This window comes from Oncorhynchus tshawytscha, linkage group LG01 (assembly GCF_018296145.1).
Source record: "Oncorhynchus tshawytscha isolate Ot180627B linkage group LG01, Otsh_v2.0, whole genome shotgun sequence".
Taxonomy (NCBI): domain Eukaryota; kingdom Metazoa; phylum Chordata; class Actinopteri; order Salmoniformes; family Salmonidae; genus Oncorhynchus; species Oncorhynchus tshawytscha.
The window spans coordinates 41,007,794-41,028,763 of record NC_056429.1 but is presented as its reverse complement, the minus strand read 5'-3'; the positions used below and the strand labels follow the sequence as shown (position 1 = coordinate 41,028,763).

Sequence of the window (20,970 nt, the reverse complement as noted above, 5' to 3'; positions counted from 1 at the left end):
GGCACATGCCAAATCTTTTCAGCCTCCTGAGGGGGGGAAGAGATGTTGTCGTGCCCTCTTCACGACTGTGTTGGTGTATTTGGACCACGATAGATCCTTAGTGATGTGGACACCGAGGAACTTTAAGCTCTCAACCCGCTCCAACCCGCTCCCTACAATGTGATTGGGGGCGTGCGCGGCCCTCTGTTTCCTGTAGTCTTGCTGACGTTGAGCGAGAGGTTGTTGTCCTGGCACCACAATGCCAGGTCTCTGACGACCTCCCTATAGGCTGTCTCATCGGCGTCAGTGATCAGACCTACCACCGCCATGTCGTTGACAAACTTAAAACGTTTTACTGCAGTGATTCTTGGTAGTCTTAATGAAACAAAAGTATATACCTCACACACATGGTTATGGATTTAAAAAAAGAAGACACCTTGTACCATGTCAGATATAAAGTTGAAATTTATTACATTTTAAGTTTGCATCCCAATGTTACACTTTATAAACATCACAGAAGACTGAAATATAACAGAAGTACCGGATTGAGTCCGTTTTTAATTTTGACAAATATGAATAACATTCCACCCATGAGGCCAAAGAAGGCACCTTTGGTCATTGACTGCAGGACAGGTCTACTGATGGTGTTGGAGTTGTTCTCGGCCCTCCGTTTTCTGTTGTCCACGATCAGCTGCCAGGTCACTGGCCTACCACCCTATAGGCTGTCTCATCATCATCCTGATGTCGTCCGCAAACTTACAGTGGTTCTTTCTTTAAAAGTTACAAGTTTATGCCGTGACCGTTTGTGGTAGACAGTGGCATTCTGTCATTGCACCACACTATCACAAGGGGGAGTTAGAACTCTGATCTATCGGTCGTCTAAACTGTGGCAATTAAAGGAGGCCTTATCATCGTCCTGCATCAGGCAACAACAACAAGAACTGTCGGTGGTCCTAGAGTTAAGAGAGAACTTTGGTAAATACAATGGGGCAATTTCACTTGACATGTGGACTGACGATTTTCAAAAAGAATAGGCACGGCGGGCTTTTGGTTTCTTTCCCTCTAAAAACAGAAATAAATCAATTCTAAATAACTGGCTTTATTTACAAATTAGTAAAAATGTCTCACCCCATGTTCAAGAATGGCCTTTTTCCCTTCACTTTTGGTTATTTGAAACAAAATCATCTCCAAAATATCGTTATTTTTTAAACAAAGGGATTATTATTATTATTAACCCTGCATTATAATGACATAAAAGCCCCTTAGATATTCTCACAGGTCAGATTTGCCCTAACGAAAAAAATGCATCTTAGATATTAATTTAGAATCCTCCAATCCTCTAAATGTAATTATTGAAGGAGAGTCACGTCCTTGGCATAGAGTCAGGCGACATTGGCGGAGTTGAAGAGAGCAAGGAACGAGATGGAGTCACAATTCATGCCAGGCAAATATTTCAACTACATTTTAGTTGAAACAAGTTCGATCAGGTTTAAATCAGGAGACCTACATGTAGAGATAAAAATATATATATTTAGATATATTGTTGAGTAAATGTGCTGTTAAAATTGTTGTAGGTCTTATGTTTTTGTTTAACCTTTATTTTACTACATAAAGGTCTACTTACTGTGCTGGTGTCTTGACCCAGTTTATTCCCCCATTTGCAATGCAAACCATAACGAATTACTATGGGAATAAATGGAAGGAAATGCAAGTGTAAGGGGGGAAAAGTAAGGAACTTCTCTGTTGGCCCTGGAGGCCTTCTTTTAGCAGGACAATAGACACGATGTGGTCCCAAAAACACCTCTCTGACATAGGGTCCAACATATCTCTTGATGATGCTCGGGCCGATTCCGGTGTGAGTTATCTGGCCTAAATGTATTACTTTGGGCTCCGCAGATTGTGTCTACTCTCTGGCAGATGATTACACGGGCTGCTTTATATAACATTTCATTATTTATTTATTTCCCCATATTTTATCATTGTTTCTGTGATCAAAAAATGTAATTAACATTTAAATTAAGTACTTTACGAGTCCTGTTTAAGTAGTATTTTAGTATTTTGATACTTTTTTTATTTCGTTATGGATCCATAATGAATTACTATGGGAATACATATCACTGAATGACATGTGGGCAACTATTTCAGCACCATTTCGCGCTGCTCTGAGACTTTTATTTCACTGAATCAGTGAAGGGTGTGGAAATGTTAGGATTATTTTGCTCTTAGTACAGTAGCCTACCCCCGACCGGCAGAGGTGGAAAAAGTATTCAATTGTCATACATACATAAAAGTAAAGATACATTATTATAAAATGACTCAAGTAAAATTGAAAGTAACCAAGTAAAATACTACTCAGATTTTAAATGTACTTAAAGTACATTGGTGGGAAAAGTACTCATTTGTCATACTTGAGTAATAGTACAAAGTAAAAGTAAATGCTACACATCAAATTCCTTATATTTAGCAAACCAGATGGCACAATTTCATTTTTTATTACTTTTTTTTGACAGTCATGGGTACACTCCAACACTCAGACATAATTTATAAAGGAAGCATTTATGTTTAGTGAGTCCACCAGATCAGAGGCAGTAGGGATGACCAGGGACGTTCTCTTGATAAGTGTGTGAATTGGACCTTTTTCCTGTACTACTAAGCATTCAAATTGTAACTAGTACTTTTGGATGCCAGGGAAAATGTATGGAGTAAAAAGTACATAATTTTCTTAAGGAATGTAGTGAGGTAAAAGTAGTCAAAAATTGAATAGGAAAGTGAAGTACAGATACTCCAAAAAACTACTTAAGTTGTACTTTCAAGTATTTATCTTAAGTACTTTACACCACTGCCGACCGGTCACGTTGTACAGCGACATATTTTCCTGAGGGTTTTGTTTTTCGTTTTTCTTGGAATAGAAACACCATAGTATTAATCAAATTAATTAAGCTACATTTCTTCAAATCAGTCCCATATACTAAAATTCTCTAGTACAGTCAATATTAAAAAATAAGCCCTCTGGTGGCCAAACTAGCACTTACTAGCATTGGCTGACGCTTAAATAACAACAATGGCTGACGCTTAAATAACCTGCCATAGAATTCTGGGACAGCCCGCAAGATGTGCTGCAGTACGACACAACTTTTAAAAGAAGAACCACTGTAATGATGGTGTTGGAGTCGTGTGCGGCCACGCAGTCGTGGGTGAACAGGGAGTATGGGAAGGGACTAAGCACACACCGCTAAGGGGCCCCCGTGTTGAGGGTCAGCGGGGCATATGTGTTGTTGCCTACTCTCACCACCTGGGGGCGTCCCGAATGTTGACATATTATGGATGGACATCTATTTTTTGATGCATTAATTCCGTGTGGTTACAGGGTTAATTCTGCATGGTTACAGGGTTAAAATAGAAGCAACTAAACGTTTTGGGGAAAGTTTAAAACCAAATAATAAAAAATGACGTGCTATTACCGTCAGGTATCATCCGTATTCTCATGGCTTGCATTGTGAACTGCAGTAGCGATGTGGTCTGAGCAGAACGCTTCGGCTCCGAGCATCACGAGTTTGCGCGAGTGCTGGGCAATCATTTAAAATTTTGGGGTTGAGTGCCAAGGAAGGCATATATCAACGATGTGTGTGTGTGTGTGTTTACTGTTACCGTGTGTGTTTGTGCGTGCATCGTGATTCAGGGTGTGCGTGCCGTTGTATTGGAGGTCAAATCAAAGGTAAGGCCGGCCTCTTTCCGTGTGGGAATTATTCAAAAACATGAGTCATGCTCTTTCCCTCTGCTTTGGGTAGACGTATGCCGTGGGTAGAAGACATTCAAACAGGAGCACACACACACACCACCCCAGGAAAATAACCCGGGCTCCGTGTGTCCATGTGGGAATTATTCGAAAACATTAGTCATGCTCGTTCACTTTGCTGAGAAATATGCCGTGGGTAGAAGACGTACAAACAGGAGCACACACACCACCCCAGGAAAATACACGGTTTTGAGGATCTGCAGTATCAGGAATAGAATAGCATGCCACTGTCTGGTGATTCATGGACCACATTCTCTCTTTATGTCCTGAGATAGACAGAGACAGGAAGGAAGAGAGGGTGTTGAAGAGACAATTATGGTAGTATCCGTGAACAATTATGTTGGTTGAAAAGGGGAAAAGGAGACCTATATTCTGAGTTCCTAGGTCAAGCCATACGGTAACTATCATCTTAAAGACATGAGCCAGAACTTTGGCGCCTAAGTAAGTTTGGGCTGGATGTGTCAATGTGTCGTTCATACATGCATAATCTATGAACAGAAGTGCTGTCTTACCTCAATTAGCCACGGAACCTTTAGTTTGAAAGCGACTGTTTTCTCGAATCTGTGCGAATGCCATTTTCCCATTTTTCCTTCTCCTCCAGGTATTGCGAACAAACTGAACTTTGGCTTTTTGTTAGGTTCAGGCAGTATGGTTCAGGGGTGTCGTTCTCTTTGGTGCGAGTGTACATTCTAAGTTTAGGTTCAAACCAAATAATCAGCTGCTCATTTTCAGAAAAAGCTTGTCCTGGATTCGGTTCATGACACATGGTAATTTGTTCCTGCAAATCAGTTACCCCCAAAATCTAAGGCAATCATCTCTTGTAAGATATACTGGTGCTGAGAAATACGCACAACTAAAAAGTGTGACAATGAACCGCGGTCTTCTCTACCTTGCTACCTGTTTAACCTGTTTCACATAATTCGAATTTTGGCCTTTGCCAGAACGGCCCACAGAGCCAGAACGGCACACATCCAATCACCTGTTTCCATAGCATGAGGCAAATTGACGTACAAGTGCACCCCCTAGACAGGATACTGGTCAGCCTCAGGGCCCAACCCTCAATCCATGCCTTAAGGCTGAGTACCAAGGCAAGCAGAGAGTCTTCAGGTCCCTCTTGACTGGGGACTTAACCCTCTCTACCGATGTTCTCGTCGCAGTGACGTTCTCATGGTTTTTTTCTGTCTACGTTCCGTCTCGGGGCGCGCTTCTTCTTCTCCGTTGTGGTAATACTTGCCTCGGTTCGGTCAATGTTTTCATCGATCGGAATGTTCTCATGCTGCGTCTCTCTGTTGTCTCCCAGGGAAGAGCCCGTACCTGATGTTCACCAACCGTCACGAGATCCGTCGTATTGACCTAGTGAAGAAAGACTACACCCAGGTGGTCCCCACGCTGAAGAACGCTGTAGCCCTTGATGTGGATGTCACCACCAACAAGATGTACTGGTGTGACCTCTACCACCGCAAGATCTACAGGTAACGCATACACACACACACACATACACACACACACACAGTGCACAATCCAATATTAAGTACACTCACTCGAAGCTTTTATCCATCTGCTGTCTGTGTGAATCAAATGAGAGGGCGCTTATCGGCCTGACATTACAGAGTGGCCTTGCTCGTCTCTCTACTCTCTCCTCTCTTGACTGACTGAGTGTGTACGCTGATGGCTACTGAAGGCTGCACCACACCACTACTGCCTACGTGTACAGATAGTGGCGGGCTCATGAGTCACAGCTCTACCCATCCAGGCCTATTTGCATTGAGAGTGCCTCATTAGTGTGCAAAAGAAAACTACTGGACATACATACGAGCATGCAGTACACGTACTAGCTTCTATTTCTGTCAGAGTAAACAATGTGCTGATTGCCAGAACATTCAGAGTGAGGTGGAAGAAACCGTCCGGCTCTTCCTCCGCACTTGCTTCTTTCTCATCCACCTCTCCTCAAATCTCTCTTGTTGATGACGCTGATGCCTGAAGTACACCTGGAATGGAGAGACGGATAGTGCAGGATGGGGCTGTTTGTCGTTCACACATATAGCCAGAAACACACGTGTGTGTGTGTGTGTGTGTGTGTGTGTGTGTGACAAGCTTGCCACCATCCCTTCCTGTATCTGTTGGTGTAACTCTAAGCCTGCCAGGTAGTGGGAAGGAGGGAGGGGCACTAAATCATCTCAGTCGGACCATATGCTGCCTCTAATTCCTCAGCCTGAATAATCACCCCATTACTCATCACACACACTCACGCACCCACACACACCCCAGGGCCTGAGAAGGAGAGAGGACACAAATACACTCATTTGGAATTTATATGTTGCCTTTATGTAATCCACTTCAGAAGTAGCACATTAGCACATACCAGTGCAAAGAACCTATACACCTCCTTCTGGAGTGCCACATCAAGTGCACATGCTGTAGTATTATTGTATGACTATCATTCCTATACACTTTTCCGCACTCTGGTCTGAAATTGCAGTGTTGTGTACCAATCCCTGCCGTGCTAATGTTAGCCACCGCCCACGCAGCTCGATACCCACTGGGAAGCTACGGATATTATAAGTTCCCCTGTTGTGTACCAGTCGTAACTTATTACGCGAGATTGGTGCTTTGGGGCGGAGTGCTGAGGTGTGTCTGTGGTGAGCCAGTGTTATCGTCCTCCCTCATTATTCTATCTCTAATTAACAGTGATTAGCGTGGTGGCGGTCTATGCAGTCGATGCAGCCCTGCTGGGACTATTACATCTGAGATCAACAATAAATAAATAAATAAATAAATAAACAATAGCACAGCTAATTAACGAGACAATCTACCTCCCCTGTCTGTCCCCATCCGTCTCTCTCTCTCTCTCTCTCTCTCTCTCTCTCTCTCTCTCTCTCTCTCTCTCTCTCTCTCTCTCTCTCTCTCTCTCTCTCTCTCTCTCTCTCTCTCTCTCTCTCTCTCTCTCTCTCTCTCTCTCTCTCTCTCTCGTGTGTGTGTTCTTCCCCATGTGTATCTCATCCGGCTCCTAAGTCTTACACTGCTCTCCCGTTTTCTTATTCAACACTGTCCTCCTCGGGTTCCACTCTCCCAGCTTTCACTCCCTTGTTGTGTTAGGGTGTAAATTGTGACATTGCGTCCCGGTAATACCAAATCGCTCCTACAGGCCTAGCCAGGTAGTGGAGGTGTAATGTTCCGCAGTGAAGCTGCTCTGTCTCCTCTCAGCTCGTCTCATTGCTGTTACTCAGACAAGTCAGACAAGAAGAGTGGCTGGATGTTTTTGTCTGCTGATCAAAGGAGACAGGCCCATCCGAACAGCTGTTTTCTGTAGGAAGTACTGATGTTGGATCTTAATTTGATCATCAATTTGCATGAGAACGTTCATGCAATGCAGGAAATGTAAAACTTATAGTGTATTTGAGTTTTAAAATGGCTTCTGAAGTTTGTAATTTCCACTTAGAATTTTTGTTTTCCCCTTACAAAAAATGTATCAACCCCAACAAAAATGTCCCTTATTTATAATCCAGATTTAGCTATTCACATTTCCTGTTGCTGCAGGATTTTTTTTTCCTGCTGTAGCAAACTTGCTCAAATTAAGATCCTACATCTGCAGGAGGAGGGCAGAAGTTGTTGAAGGTGTGTCAGGTTAAAGTGTCCCTGTCTGGGTATTACTGGCCAGTAATTTTAAATGTGTATTTTCCATATAAAGACAAACCCAGAGGCGGACTGAAACAATAATTCAGGCTGGGAATTTGACTCCATCCCAGGCCGCCCTGTTAACGCAAATCACCAGACCGCTAATTTTGTAGGCTAACCCTATTTGTTGATGTAACGGGTACCAAACTAGTTATACATTTGGGCACTATGTTCATCTGGGAAGAAAGTTATCCACATTACAAAATACAAACATTTGGGACTGACCAACAAGTAGCCTATCTGAACACTGAGTTTTCAAGGTGCTATTGCTATGGGTGCAACCTCAAAAAGTCACTAGGAATACACCAATCATAGCACATACAAATGTACAAGGCTAGACACAAAACAATTAGCCTACACTTTTTAAAAAGAGACTGAGATATACAGAGTTAGCTCAAATGTTCAAATTATTATCTTTATATTCAAGCATCAAGCATGTCAAAAGTATCAAAAAACGCCACACATTCACTGAACTTGAACATAAGCTTCAACAATGTAAGTAAGTATAATACAAAAGTTGAAAAAGCACTCCTCTACTCCTCTACAAATAAAATGTAGATTACAATGTTCACTCACTGGTTTCCATTAAAGCAAACAGCACAAAAATAAACACATCTAAACACTGAGTCAATGAAATTGAACATTGGCTACATAACTGCAAGTATAATACAAATGTCCAAAAAACATGCCTCTGTACAAAAGCTTTAACTCACAGCAAATGTTCTTTCACCCGTGTCAGCCTGTTAGTTAAGGAAGAGTCATAGCGTAGCTACTTCAGAGGAACCAGGAAGTAATTACCACTAGTGAACCAGTAGGCGACGCAGTAACTCACTGCTCTCTGCCATCTTGTCAATGATGTCATCTTTGTCAAGTTCCATAAGAATCTCCTTCTCTGTTGACATCGAAAGGAACGCTTCAAGGTTCACTTCAGTGAGGGAGGTTCTTAGGTGGTTCCTCACGAATTTCCAGGTGGAGAAGGTCCTCTCACAAGACACCTGAGAGATGGATAGGGTGAGGAAGTTGTACTGAGACGGGAGAAGGTAGCAGCATATCGGGCAGTTTTTACATGTGGAACAACTTCTGCTCACCAACTCGCACACTTTCATCAGGATCATCAAAGCCTTTCCCTGGTTCATCACTGGCGGCGGGGGCCCTGGTGTTGTACTTCTCCAATGTTGTCTGTTTCAGTCATTCCCACCGTTGTGCAAGGCGGATCAGTTCAGCCTGCAATGCCTCAACAGTGCGATTAGTTCATCACATTCCAGTAAGCATTTGCTGAGCTCCTTCATGGCTGTCTTTGGGAATCCCTTTTCTCTGATCTCAGGGAAATGCTTCGGATTCATGCAGGAGACATCTGCACACAGCACTGCATCTACTGCATAACGGAGGTGAATACTTTCAACAACAGTGTCCGGTACCACATTGTGCATCTTGATTTTGTAATCCATGTCTGCATTAGCAATGGGTTCGTCTTCTGCCAACTCACCTGGTTTTCACTTCTTTTTTTTGTTCTCTTCTCTGGGAGAGCAGTCTGAGCTTCGGGGTCACAGTCCGGCTGCTCCTCCAGAATGCCATTGGCCCACTCAACAAAGTTGTCTGCTGCCCTCTTCACACCGTCAAAGTCTCGGGCACACTTTCTCAGGTTATCCTCTGTTCCCGCCACCAAGTGCTGTTACGATATCCATGCCACTTGTTTGCAAGTATTTAGAGAAAGGGGACGTCTGCTCAAAAATCCTGAGAAAAACCCCAGCTGTGAGTATGGTTTCATACTTTAAGAGAGCATCCTTGTACCTTTGGGCCTTGCTTCGCATCCCAGGTTTTATGGTCACATCCTTTTCAATTCTTTTCCTTAGTGATGACCACATCCATGTAAAGTGCACGGTCAGGCTTTGCAAAGCTTCCAAATACTTTCCTCAGGGCCTCGTCTTTGGCCCACCAGGGTGTTTCACCAATTACATCAAGCCGTCTGTGTCTCCTGTCTTCACTGGTTTTCCCCCACAGCTTCATGCGTTTGTAGGAATCTCGAATGAACACTGCAATGTCATTCAGTAGTGAGAAAAGGGATTCACTTGCCACAACAACCCCAGTGGTGTCAGTTAGCACAAGGTTGAGGACATGTGAGTAACACCATAGGTGTACTCGGTTAGGAGACTCTCATGTGACCAATGCAGAGAAGCCCCTGTATTGTCCCTGCATATTAGCTGCTCCCGTTGCATTACCAACACACTGTTTGATATCTATGACCCTCATCTCAAGGGTCTGTTTCATAAGGTCCACAAAGTGCTTTCCAGTCGATGACTCACAGTCAATGACCACAATGAGTCTCTCGTGAACAACGTCAGTGAACGTATCGCAGAACTACTGCACACTGGTCTTTGGATGTTAAATCCTGTGTTGTGTCCGTTTGTATTGAGAAGATCCCTGCTTTTCTCACTTCAAAAGCAATTGTCCGCTGAATCAACATTCTGATGACTTCAATTACTTTATTTGCTGTTGTTTTGGACGTCATGGTTACCAAGTACCCTCGTCCTTTACTTCCCATCTGCTTCTTGCTCTTCTCAATGCAATCACTAACATGCTCTTGTAGGCAGACATCATATTTGCTGAGCAACAGTATAAGCTCAAGAAACTTGCCATGATTGACGGCCGTGTATTCCAAGTTATATGCAGCTTTGTGTCTGTGTCCTCTGTAGCTCAGCCCACATTTACCAATAACTTTAAATACATCAATCAATCGCCTCCTCTTTCTGATCCTGGTCTCGTTGGACTGACATTTGCTTATCACTCAGAAGGGTGCGGATGTCTGCTTTGCTGGCTCTGAGGAAAAAGGCTTCTGAACTTTCTCTATGGGTCTTGCTTCTCTCGTGTTCCTGTACTTTCTGATGGGCATGTTTCCCGGCCTGCATGCCTCCTTTGACAAATGCACTATCACTGGCTGAAGGTTTTGCGAATGCAAGACATACTGAGCAGAACAAGGAGTGAGTTACTTCATTGTATGTCAGCCATTTTCTGTTTGTGCCATCGTTGGAGCGGACTACATTGGGAATGACTCTTTGAGGGGGTTGTTTTGGGAGGTACAGATAAAATAAGTCAAAATCATTGGACTGAGGATGGGCAAAATAATCAAATGGATTTTCAGTGCTTTCGCTGTCCCTTTCTATTTTCCATATACTGGGCTCTGAACCTCTCTCTCTCTCTCTCTCTCTCTCTCTCTCTCTCTCTCTCTCTCTGCATCTGTGGCAAGGGCCTTTCTCCTTTTTATTCTTTACCTCTCTGTTCCACCTTTCCTTTTCTGACCGTCCATTTCGCCGTGCGACTTGTCTAAAATGTTATCGGTAGAGAAGCAGGTAGACGGTTGCTACAGTGCCTTGCGAAAGTATTCGGCCCCCTTGAACTTTGCGACCTTTTGCCACATTTCAGGCTTCAAACATAAAGATATAAAACTGTATTTTTTTGTGAAGAATCAACAACAAGTGGGACACAATCATGAAGTGGAACGACATTTATTGGATATTTCAAACTTTTTTAACAAATCAAAAACTGAAAAATTGGGCGTGCAAAATGATTCAGCCCCCTTAAGTTAATACTTTGTAGCGCCACCTTTTGCTGCGATTACAGCTGTAAGTCGCTTGGGGTATGTCTCTATCAGTTTTGCACATCGAGAGACTGACATTTTTTCCCATTCCTAAAAGCAGGCCCAAACCATGATGCTGCCACCACTATGTTTGACAGTGGGGATGGTGTGTTCATTGTGATGAGCTGTGTTGCTTTTACACCAAACATAACGTTTTGCATTGTTGCCAAAAAGTTCAATATTGGTTTCATCTGACCAGAGCACCTTCTTCCACATGTTTGGTGTGTCTCCCAGGTGGCTTGTGGGCAAACTTTAAACAACACTTTTTATGGATATCTTTAAGAAATGGCTTTCTTCTTGCCACTCTTCCATAAAGGCCAGATTTGTGCAATATACGACTGATTGTTGTCCTATGGACAGAGTCTCCCACCTCAGCTGTAGATCTCTGCAGTTCATCCAGAGTGATCATGGGCCTCTTGGCTGCATCTCTGATCAGTCTTCTCCTTGTATGAGCTGAAAGTTTAGAGGGACGGCCAGGTCTTGGTAGATTTGCAGTGGTCTGATACTCCTTCCATTTCAATATTATCGCTTGCACAGTGCTCCTTGGGATGTTTAAAGCTTGGGAAATCTTTTTGTATCCAAATCCGGCTTTAAACTTCTTCACAACAGTATCTCGGACCTGCCTGGTGTGTTCCTTGTTCTTCATGATGCTCTCTGCGCTTTTAACGGACCTCTGAGACTATCACAGTGCAGGTGCATTTATACGGAGACTTGATTACACACAGGTGGATTGTATTTATCATCATTAGTCATTTAGGTCAACATTGGATCATTCAGAGACCCTCACTGAACTTCTGGAGAGAGTTTGCTGCACTGAAAGTAAAGGGGCTGAATAATTTTGCACGCCCAATTTTTCAGTTTTTGATTTGTTAAAAAAGTTTGAAATATCCAATAAATGTCGTTCCACTTCATGATTGTGTCCCACTTGTTGTTGATTCTTCACAAAAAAATACAGTTTTATATCTTTATGTTTGAAGCCTGAAATGTGGCAAAAGGTCGCAAAGTTCAAGGGGGCCGAATACTTTCGCAAGGCACTGTATGTGCAACCTGATGTCATTTTAGGCGCGGGGGACACTGCAGCGTGAGAGTCGCGCCTGATGTGTGGATTCTCTGTTGACGATTCACGGCAGGCCAAAACGACCCTCAGGCTACCGGGAAATGTCCCGTTGCCCCCGACGGCCAGTCCGCCAGTGGACAAATCCTATGCGTTTGAATAACAACTATATGCATTGAGGTTGTCTGATGCTTTAAGCTTACGGTTTGATGAATTAAGTCAAATGCTTCACGAGGGCGCCAGTGATCAAAATAAGCAGAAGTAAAAAATAAAATAATTAATTTAAAAAAAATGTTTTTAAATATGTAACTATTCTCCTCCCACTCCTGCTGTCTTTCGCAGTCTGCCATTACTCTCCTGAAGTTGCCGGTAATCGGCTACACGAGGAGTCGGCAACCTTTCTCATGTTGAATGCCAATTTATCTTACCATTTCTACCGATCTGCGTGACAGTTATCGTTTTCATATGTACATTTAAGGTGAAACAGTTATAATAAAGTCTTCATATCTCAAAATGATTGTGATTGTGGTTAATCAAAATTCTATCTAAGTCTAAATGAAAATTATAGAAATCTAAAAAGGAATTTCTATTGCCATTGCCACCTATCAAAAATATCCTACAATAAGCCGACAAATAGAAACCAACAAATAAAGCCAACAAATAGCAGCCTGCAGGTAGAAAATATCCTGACTCAAATAAATATCCTATAAATCACATTGGCTTACACATGGCCTGTTTGCAATGAACTTGAAACAATATATCATATTAAATTGATCAAGCTTGGCTAGCGAACTTGCAACATTGTATGAAATATTCTGGGCCCTCAATGAAAAATAATACCAGCACCCAAAATGAGTTTCGGGAACCTATTTCAGTCCATGCACTGATAAGAAGTAATCAGGTAGGCCTATTTTACGATGCTTCCACTGGATCAGAGCATGACATTTTTCACTTTCACGCTGAGTGGTTATCAAAAGGGAGAGAGCTGGAAAGATGTTTCAGGTAGCCTATGGGCCTACTTCTATACGCGCGCGTTCCTTACTCATTAACACCCTAATAATGTCTTCATATCTTACATTACTCAAATCACATGTACATACTGTTTTGAGACTAGAGGTCGACCGATTATGATGTTTCGACTTCCGAAACCGATTATTGTAGGACCAAAAGAAGCCGATACCGATTAATCCGCCAATTTTCATATCTATTTTTGTAATAATGACAACTACAACAATACCGATTTAAAACTTTTATTTTAACTTCATATAAATTTAGTCTCAAATAAAAAATGAAACATGTTCAATTTGGTTTAAATAATGCAAACCACAGCTAACGTTTAAGTTGCTTGCTCAGAACATGAGAACATATGAAAGCTGGTGGTTCCTTTTAACATGAGTCTTCAATATTCCCAGTTAAGAAGTTTTAGGTTGTAGTTATTATAGGAATTATAGGACTATTTCTCTCTATACCATTTGTATTTCATATACCTTTGACTATTAGATGTTCTTATAGGCACTATTTTATTGCCAGCCTAATCTCGGGAGTTGATAGGCTTGAAGTCATAAACAGCGCTGTGCTTCAAGCATTGCGAAGACCTGCTGGCAAACGCAGGAAAGTGCTGTTTGAATGAATGCTTACGAGCCTGCTGCTGCCTACCACCGCTCAGTCAGACTGCTCTATCAAATAGCAAATCATAGACTTAATTATAATATACTAAACACACAGAAAAACGAGCCTTAGGTCATTAATATGGTTAAATCCAGAAGCTATCATTTCGAAAACAAAACGTTTATTCTTTCAGTGAAATACGGAACCGTTGGCGACCCTAAGTCTAAATATTGCTGTTACATTGCACAATCTTCAATGTTATGTCATAATTATGTAAAATTCTGGCAAATGAATTACGGTCTTTGTTAGGAAGAAATGGTCTTCACACAGTTCGCAACTGCTGCATATACCCTGACGCGAATGTGCTTTTGTTAAATCATCACCCGTTTGACGAAGTAGGCTGTGATTCGATGATATGTTAACAGGCACCGCATTGATTATATGCTATGCAGGACAAGCTAGTTAAACTAGTAATATCATCAACCATGTGTAGTTAACTAGTGATTATGGAAAGATTGATTGTTTTTTATAAGATAAGTTTAATGCTAGCTAGCAACTTACCTTGGCACCTTGCTGCGCTCATGTAACAGGTGGTCATACATGCTCATATCACTTGTATATACTGTATTTTATACCATCTACTGCACCTTGCCTATACCACCTGGCCATCGCTCACTCATATACTTATATGTACATATTCTCATTCACCCCTTTAGATTTGTGTGTATTAGGTAGTTGTTGGGGAATTGTTAGATTACTCGTTAGATATTACTGCACTGTCGGAACTAGAGCACAAGCATTTCGTTACACTCGCATTAACATCTGCTAACCATGTGTATGTGACCAATAACATTTGATTTGATTTGAACATACTCTGCAAACAATTTGTCCACTCAGACAATGAAAACTGGAAGACTGGAATAATAATGTTGAATGCGTTCAAATAATTACCGTAACCAAGGTAACAAACATCATGGATTAGAAATGATAGGAATTAACGGCAAATGTACTACTGGTGGTATATGAAATGGGGAATAGATATACACTAACAATCAAATGCAAATGCCATGAAAACCTCTTCTTCTCTGTCTCCCCAGTGCATACATCAACAAGGCCAGTGATTTGTCGGAGCAGGTGACTCTGATCGAGACAGCTCTAACCTCTCCAGAGGGCTTGGCAGTAGACTGGGTTCACAAGAACATCTACTGGACCGACTCCGGAGACAAGACCATCTCTGTCGCCACTGGAGACGGCAAGAAGAGGAGGATCCTGATCGCCACGGAGCTGAGCGAACCGCGTGCTATCGCTGTGGACCCCCGACAAGGGTAAGAGGTTGGAAGGAGAGGGGAGGGGGCTTGGGAGTAAGGTGGGGTAGAGTTGGATTTATTGTTGGGAGTAGGTGATGGAGGGAATGAGGGAGGCAGGGAGAAAAACAAAGTTGTGAGAGAGACCGATTGGGTGAGAAAGTAAGACAGGCTGAGTGTCCATGAGGCTTTATATTTCTTTCAATATGTGTTGCCCATCTGGTCAGAGCACTGGAACAGGTGGCCATCTGCTCTTTCCTCTCAGCTTATCGCCTTGTTTGTGACCTCCCTCTCTCCCTTCCTGCCTTCCTCCCTTTCCCCTCCCCTCCATTTCCCTCCCTCAATTTCTGTCAGATGTAGCTGAAGGCATCAGTAGCTGCAAGCTAGCACCTCAGTCTGCAGCGTCACAGCTCTCTGACCACTTAAGCTCCTCTCATCTCCGATCTCCCTGGCTCCGCCTGACGACTCTATTCCCTTAGGCCTTCTTTCCACAACATTACTGAGCTAGACAAGCATGTAACACATGCAAATGAGCCCAATCCAGGTTTGGTTCCCTACTACAGGGAGAAAAGAGAATGTTTGCTAACTGTCCCTAAGGCTGTGGCGGGTCATAAAACTTTATCAGCCAGTGATTGTCATGCAAATAACTGCCTGTCTCACGGCAATTGACCGTTAATTAACGTCAACACGTTAAACATCTCATGGCTTCGACACATAAGCCTAAAAGCCAATGATGCAGACTTTTGGATCATCTACATTTGAACAAGTCTAATAAATCCATGTAATATAGCCTACACCATCACAATAAATCCATGATTTATTTTAGGCAGGTCTAAAGAAACATGATATGAAGAAAATGTAACCTATTCCAGAAGAAACAAAGAACATTTTCTGAGTTGTCCTTATGTTAGGCCTTGATCTTGCTGGCTTTGGCTTATAATACCTGTGGCATTATTTTGTATTATTTTATAGTAAGAAGAATACAATTGAACACAGCTGAATAAAATAGAAAGGATTTTTTCCCCAAACGATTTCCCGAGGGAGTGCGCACATGCAGCTATTTTATGTTGAGCTCTTAGTTTAGAATTATTTATGCAACTTTAGTTGTGATACAAATGTTGGGTTATATGTAAATATTAGGCAATGCAAATAGTCTGGGTAGCCATTTGACTAGATGTTCAGGAGTTTTATGGCTTGGGGGTAGAAGCTGTTTAGAAGCCTCTTGGACCTTGGCGCTCTGTTGCCGTGTGGTAGCAGAGAGAACAGACTATGACTAGGGTGGCTGGAGTCTTTGACAATTTTTAGGGCCTTCCTCTGACACCGCCTGGTATAGAGGTCCTGGATGGCAGGAAGCTTGGCCCTAGTGATGTACTGGGCCGTTTGCACTACCCTCTGTAGTGCCTTGCGGTCAGAGGCCGAGCAGTTGCCATACCAGGCAGTGATGCAACCAGTCAGGATGCTCTCGATGGTGCAGCTGTATAACCTTTTGAGGATCTGGGGACCCATGCCAAATCTTTTCAGTCTCCTGAGGGGGAATAGGTTTTGTTGTGCACTCTTCATGACTGTCATGGTGTGCTTGGACCATGTTAGTTTGTTGGTGATGTGGACACCAAGGAACTTGAAGCTCTCAACCTGCTCCACTGCAGCCCTGTCGATGAGAATGGGGGCATGCTCAGTCCTCTTTTTCCTGTAGTCCACAATCATCTCCTTTGTCTTGATCACGTTCAGGGAGTGGTTGACAAAGTTAAATGGGTTTTTTAGATTTTTTTGCAAATGTATAGATAAAAAAACAACTTTAATATTACATTTACATAAGTATTCAGACCCTTTACTCAGTACTTTGTTGAAGCACCTTTGGCAGTGATTACAGCCTTGAGTCTTCTTGGGTATAACGCTACAAGCTTGGCACACCTATATTTGGGGAGTTTCTCCTATTCTTCTCTTCAGATCCTCTCAAGCTCTGTGAGGTTGGATGAGGAGCGTTGCTGCACAGTCTTTTCAGGTCTTTCCAGAGAATATCACTATACTTTGCTCTGTCCATCTTTCCCTCGATCCTGACAAGTTTCCCAGTCCCTACCACTGAAAACATCCCCGCATCTTTCCTCCAGGCATTCAGGCCAAAGAGTTCAATCTTGGTTTCATCAGACCAGAAAATCAGCTTCTCATGGTCTGAGAGTCTTTAGGTGCCTGTTGCCAAATTCCGGGCTGTCATGTGCCGTTTACTGAGGAGTGGATTCCGTCTGGACACTCAACCATAAAGGCCTGATTGGTGGAGTGCTGCAGAGATGCTTGTCCTTCTGGAAGGTTCTCACATCTCCACAGAGGAACTCTGGAGCTCTGTCAGAGTGACCCTTCCAGGCCATTCTTCCCTGATTGCTCAGTTTGGCCGGGAGGCCAGCTCTATCATTTAATAATGATGGAGGCCATTGTGTTCTTGGGAACCTTGAATGCTGCAGAAATGTTTTGGTACCCTTCCCCAGATCTGTGCCTCGACACAATCCTGTCTCGTAGCTCTACGAACAATTCCTTCAACTTCAACCCTTGGATTTTGCTCTGACATGCACTGTCAACTGTGGGACCTTATATAGACAGGTTTGTGCTTTTCCAAATCATGTCCAATCAATTTAATTGACCACAGATGAACTCTAATCAAGTTGTCGAAACATCTCAAGGATGGTCAATGGAAACAGGATGCACCCGAGCTCAATTTCGAGTGTCATAGCAAAGGGTCTGAATACTTATGTAAATAAGGTATTTCTAAAAACCTGTTTTCACTTTGTCGTTATGGGGTATTGTGTGTAGATTGATGAGGAGCAATGTTTATTTAATCCATTTTAGAGTAAGGCTGTATCGTAACAAAATGTGGAAAAGGTCAAAGGGCCTGAATACTTTCCAAAGGCACTGTTAAGTCTGCAAATGCGATGATGCATGGAGTGCTTTATGATAAAGGTGCATTTTTATGGTGAAAATTAGCTTCGCCAAACGTGGAACTCACGCGCTGCCTTTGCCAGGTCGGCTCCACCGCTTGTACAGCGGATTAATGTGGTTAATTTGAAGAACTAAGCAATAAATATAGCAGCATGAGAAAGCTGGGATCCTATTTTAAATGGTGGCCCCGTCAGAACTGTTTTCACTCACGAATTTCAGTGTTTGGGCTTATAAGAACACGTTTCACCAGCCTCTGTAGGCTATATGCTCTCCAACTGTGTTCCAGGGGTCCTAGGCCTATAAGCTACGTTTGAAGTTATTGGGCCGCTTTAGTTGTTTTACAAACCATATCAAAATATATAGCCCTATGGACTAGAAAAAAATCACCCCAAAAAGGCCATGCTCCGTTTCTTGCCTCAGACTGCACATGCTGGGCATAATTCACAAGTGATCCCATTGTCACCCATCACACTATTCTCAATTTAATCTGTCATCAGAGCACAGTTTTGCAGTTGCCTAGTTAACGGGAGTTTAAACGGTCATGCGGAATTTGACTGCGGTCGTGGCTTGCGACTGCTGGTGTGGCGGTAATACGGTCACCGTAACAGGCCGCAACTGTCCCCTCTGGTCTGTGTATCACTATTTCTATCGTGGAAGTACAACATGAAGAGAGAGGTGCCGCCTGGGTAATATGCTCCCAGTTTGACTTTGTCTCAGGGATAGAGGTGGGATGTGAAGTGTCTCTCGCTCTCCTCTCTCTGCAAAGCAGAGATTCTTGTCACTGTCGTCGTGCTCTCTAACCCCTGTCTCTCTCCTCCCCTAGGTTTATGTACTGGTCTGACTGGGGGACCCAGGCTAAGATAGAGAAGGCTGGCATGAACGGAGTGGACCGCCAGGTACTAGTGTCAGAGAGGATTGAATGGCCCAACGGCATCACTCTGGGTAAGACTGGCACCGCAGGGAGGGAGGGAGCGCTACATGAGGAGAACTGATACAGAGACAAATGGGAGGGAAGTGAAGACGAGGAGAGAGAGAGAGACAGAGAGAGAGAGAGAGAGAGAGAGAGAGAGAGAGAGAGAGAGAGACAGAGAGAGAGACAGAGAGAGAGAGAGACAGAGAGAGAGAGAGAGAGAGAGAGACAGAGAGAGAGAGAGAGAGAGAGAGAGAGAGAGAGAGGTGAGTAGCGATAATAGAAGAAAGATGAAGAGCAACAGTTGATATAAGATGAAGAATCGTGATGAAAAAGGAGCTGTTCACAAAAGAAGCCCCCCTCTATCTCTCTCTCATTTGACACGTAGTTGTGAGTCACTCAGTCAGCGTGTCTCTGTCATCAATCAGTGTGTAGTTTGTTCATTCAACAGGCTGTGAAAGAAGTGTCCAAAGCTTTGCCATCAATACCCCAATCATCCTCCCTTCCATCCCTCAGCGGGCCTGTGCCAATTTTACTCCTCTCCTCTCCTCTCCTCTCCTCTCCTCTCCTCTCCTCTCCCTGCTCACCACTAAGGATGAGACGTAAAATGACAGAGCAGAGAACAAGGAGAGAGAGAGACAGAGAGAGACAGAGTTCTCTCTGAGGTGGAATTGAGGTGTCGCTAGTCTGGGCTACATCTGTATGAAAACAAATTATGTTGAGGGTTAGAGGAGCGAGAGTAAAAGAGAGAATAGCTCTGGCTGGCTAATTTGGTTTCTTTGAAGGGGAAAAAAGGGGATTATTTTCCCTTTGTAATCTATTTCACAGCCAGCAGGCAGACAGAGTAGATAAGAATGGTTTATTGTGTGAGTGGAGAGAGGTGAGGTTGTGAATTAATTGAGCACCACTGTTACCTGATTCACCCCCCTACAGTTGTGTGTTATTACATACACATTTACTTTGCTGACCTGCTTATTTGATTCCATAGCAACTTGCCTACACCTACACACAACCAGTTGTAATAGATTGATATTAGCATTCGGTCAGGTGAAGGTAAGTGCCAAGCTCAGGGGAATTTTGGCAGTATTCCCCACCTGGGGATTGAACCAGCAACCTTCTGATTACTATCACTGTTGGAGGGCCTTCACTAACTGGAGGGCCTTGCTGTCAAAGATGATTGATATTCTATTGGACCAGAACTCCATCAAGCTCTCCGTCTAGACCTTTTCTCGTTAACTTCCGAAGGAGTGTTGTACAGTACATTAACCTGACCTCCCACTCGTTCTCTTTTTTCTCTCTCTCTTTCTCCCTCCCTGTCTTCCTCCCCCTCTCCCTCCCCCTCTCCCCCCCTGTCTTCCTCCCCCTCCCCCTGTCTTCCTCCCCCTCTCCCCCCACCCTCTCTCTCTCTCTCCCTCCCTGTCTTCCTCCCCCTCTCCCTCACCCTCTCTCTCCCCCCTGTCGATCCTCCCCCTCTCCCCCCCCTCTCTCTCCCCGTTCTCGCTCTCCGTCTACCCCCCCCCCAACCCTCTCTCAGACCTATCCAACAGGCGTCTCTACTGGGTGGACTCTAAGCTGCACCTGCTCTCCAGCATTGACCTAAACGGTGACAACCGCAAAGTGCTGCTGAGCTCCCAGAACCACCTGGGGCACCCCTTCGCACTCACTGTCTTCGAGGTAGAGAGGGGAGCGGTGGGGGGGGGCGTGGGGGGGTACTGTGATATACTATCGGTAGTCTCTTTCAACAGCTGCTGTGTCGTCGTCACAGGAAGATCCCTGCTACTGTATGAGCCGGGCATGCCAGATGAGTGGCGTACAGGATCGATGGAGGTGATAATGAACAGGTAGTGAGGAGGGAGATGGCCAATAAGAGCTAAACGGTGGCAATAAGGAGTAATAATGGAGATTGGAGAGTCGGGGGGATTGGATGAGATTACAGAGGGCTGGCTGCTCTAAGGGCTACCAGTAGATCACTGATAATGTGGTACTGGTGGAGGGTGCACACAGAGGGGGACACTCTTCTTTCAGAGGAAAATCGATCATGACCAGAGTGTGTGTGTGTATGTGTGCGTGCGTGTGATTCGG

General features: G+C 43.7%; 1 protein-coding gene across 4 annotated transcripts in view; it reads left to right on the top strand.

Annotated features, from left to right (window-relative positions):
• lrp8 (low density lipoprotein receptor-related protein 8, apolipoprotein e receptor) overlaps positions 1 to 20,970 on the top strand; it is a 257,502-nt gene that overhangs the window by 215,490 nt on the left and 21,042 nt on the right. For all 4 annotated transcript variants that reach the window (XM_042321502.1, XM_042321500.1, XM_042321501.1 and 1 more), the window contains exons 10-13: positions 5,076 to 5,247; positions 14,844 to 15,071; positions 18,802 to 18,920; positions 20,423 to 20,562. In XM_042321502.1, the coding sequence (XP_042177436.1) occupies positions 5,076 to 5,247; positions 14,844 to 15,071; positions 18,802 to 18,920; positions 20,423 to 20,562 (659 nt within the window). The remainder of the gene's footprint in view (positions 1 to 5,075; positions 5,248 to 14,843; positions 15,072 to 18,801; positions 18,921 to 20,422; positions 20,563 to 20,970) is intronic.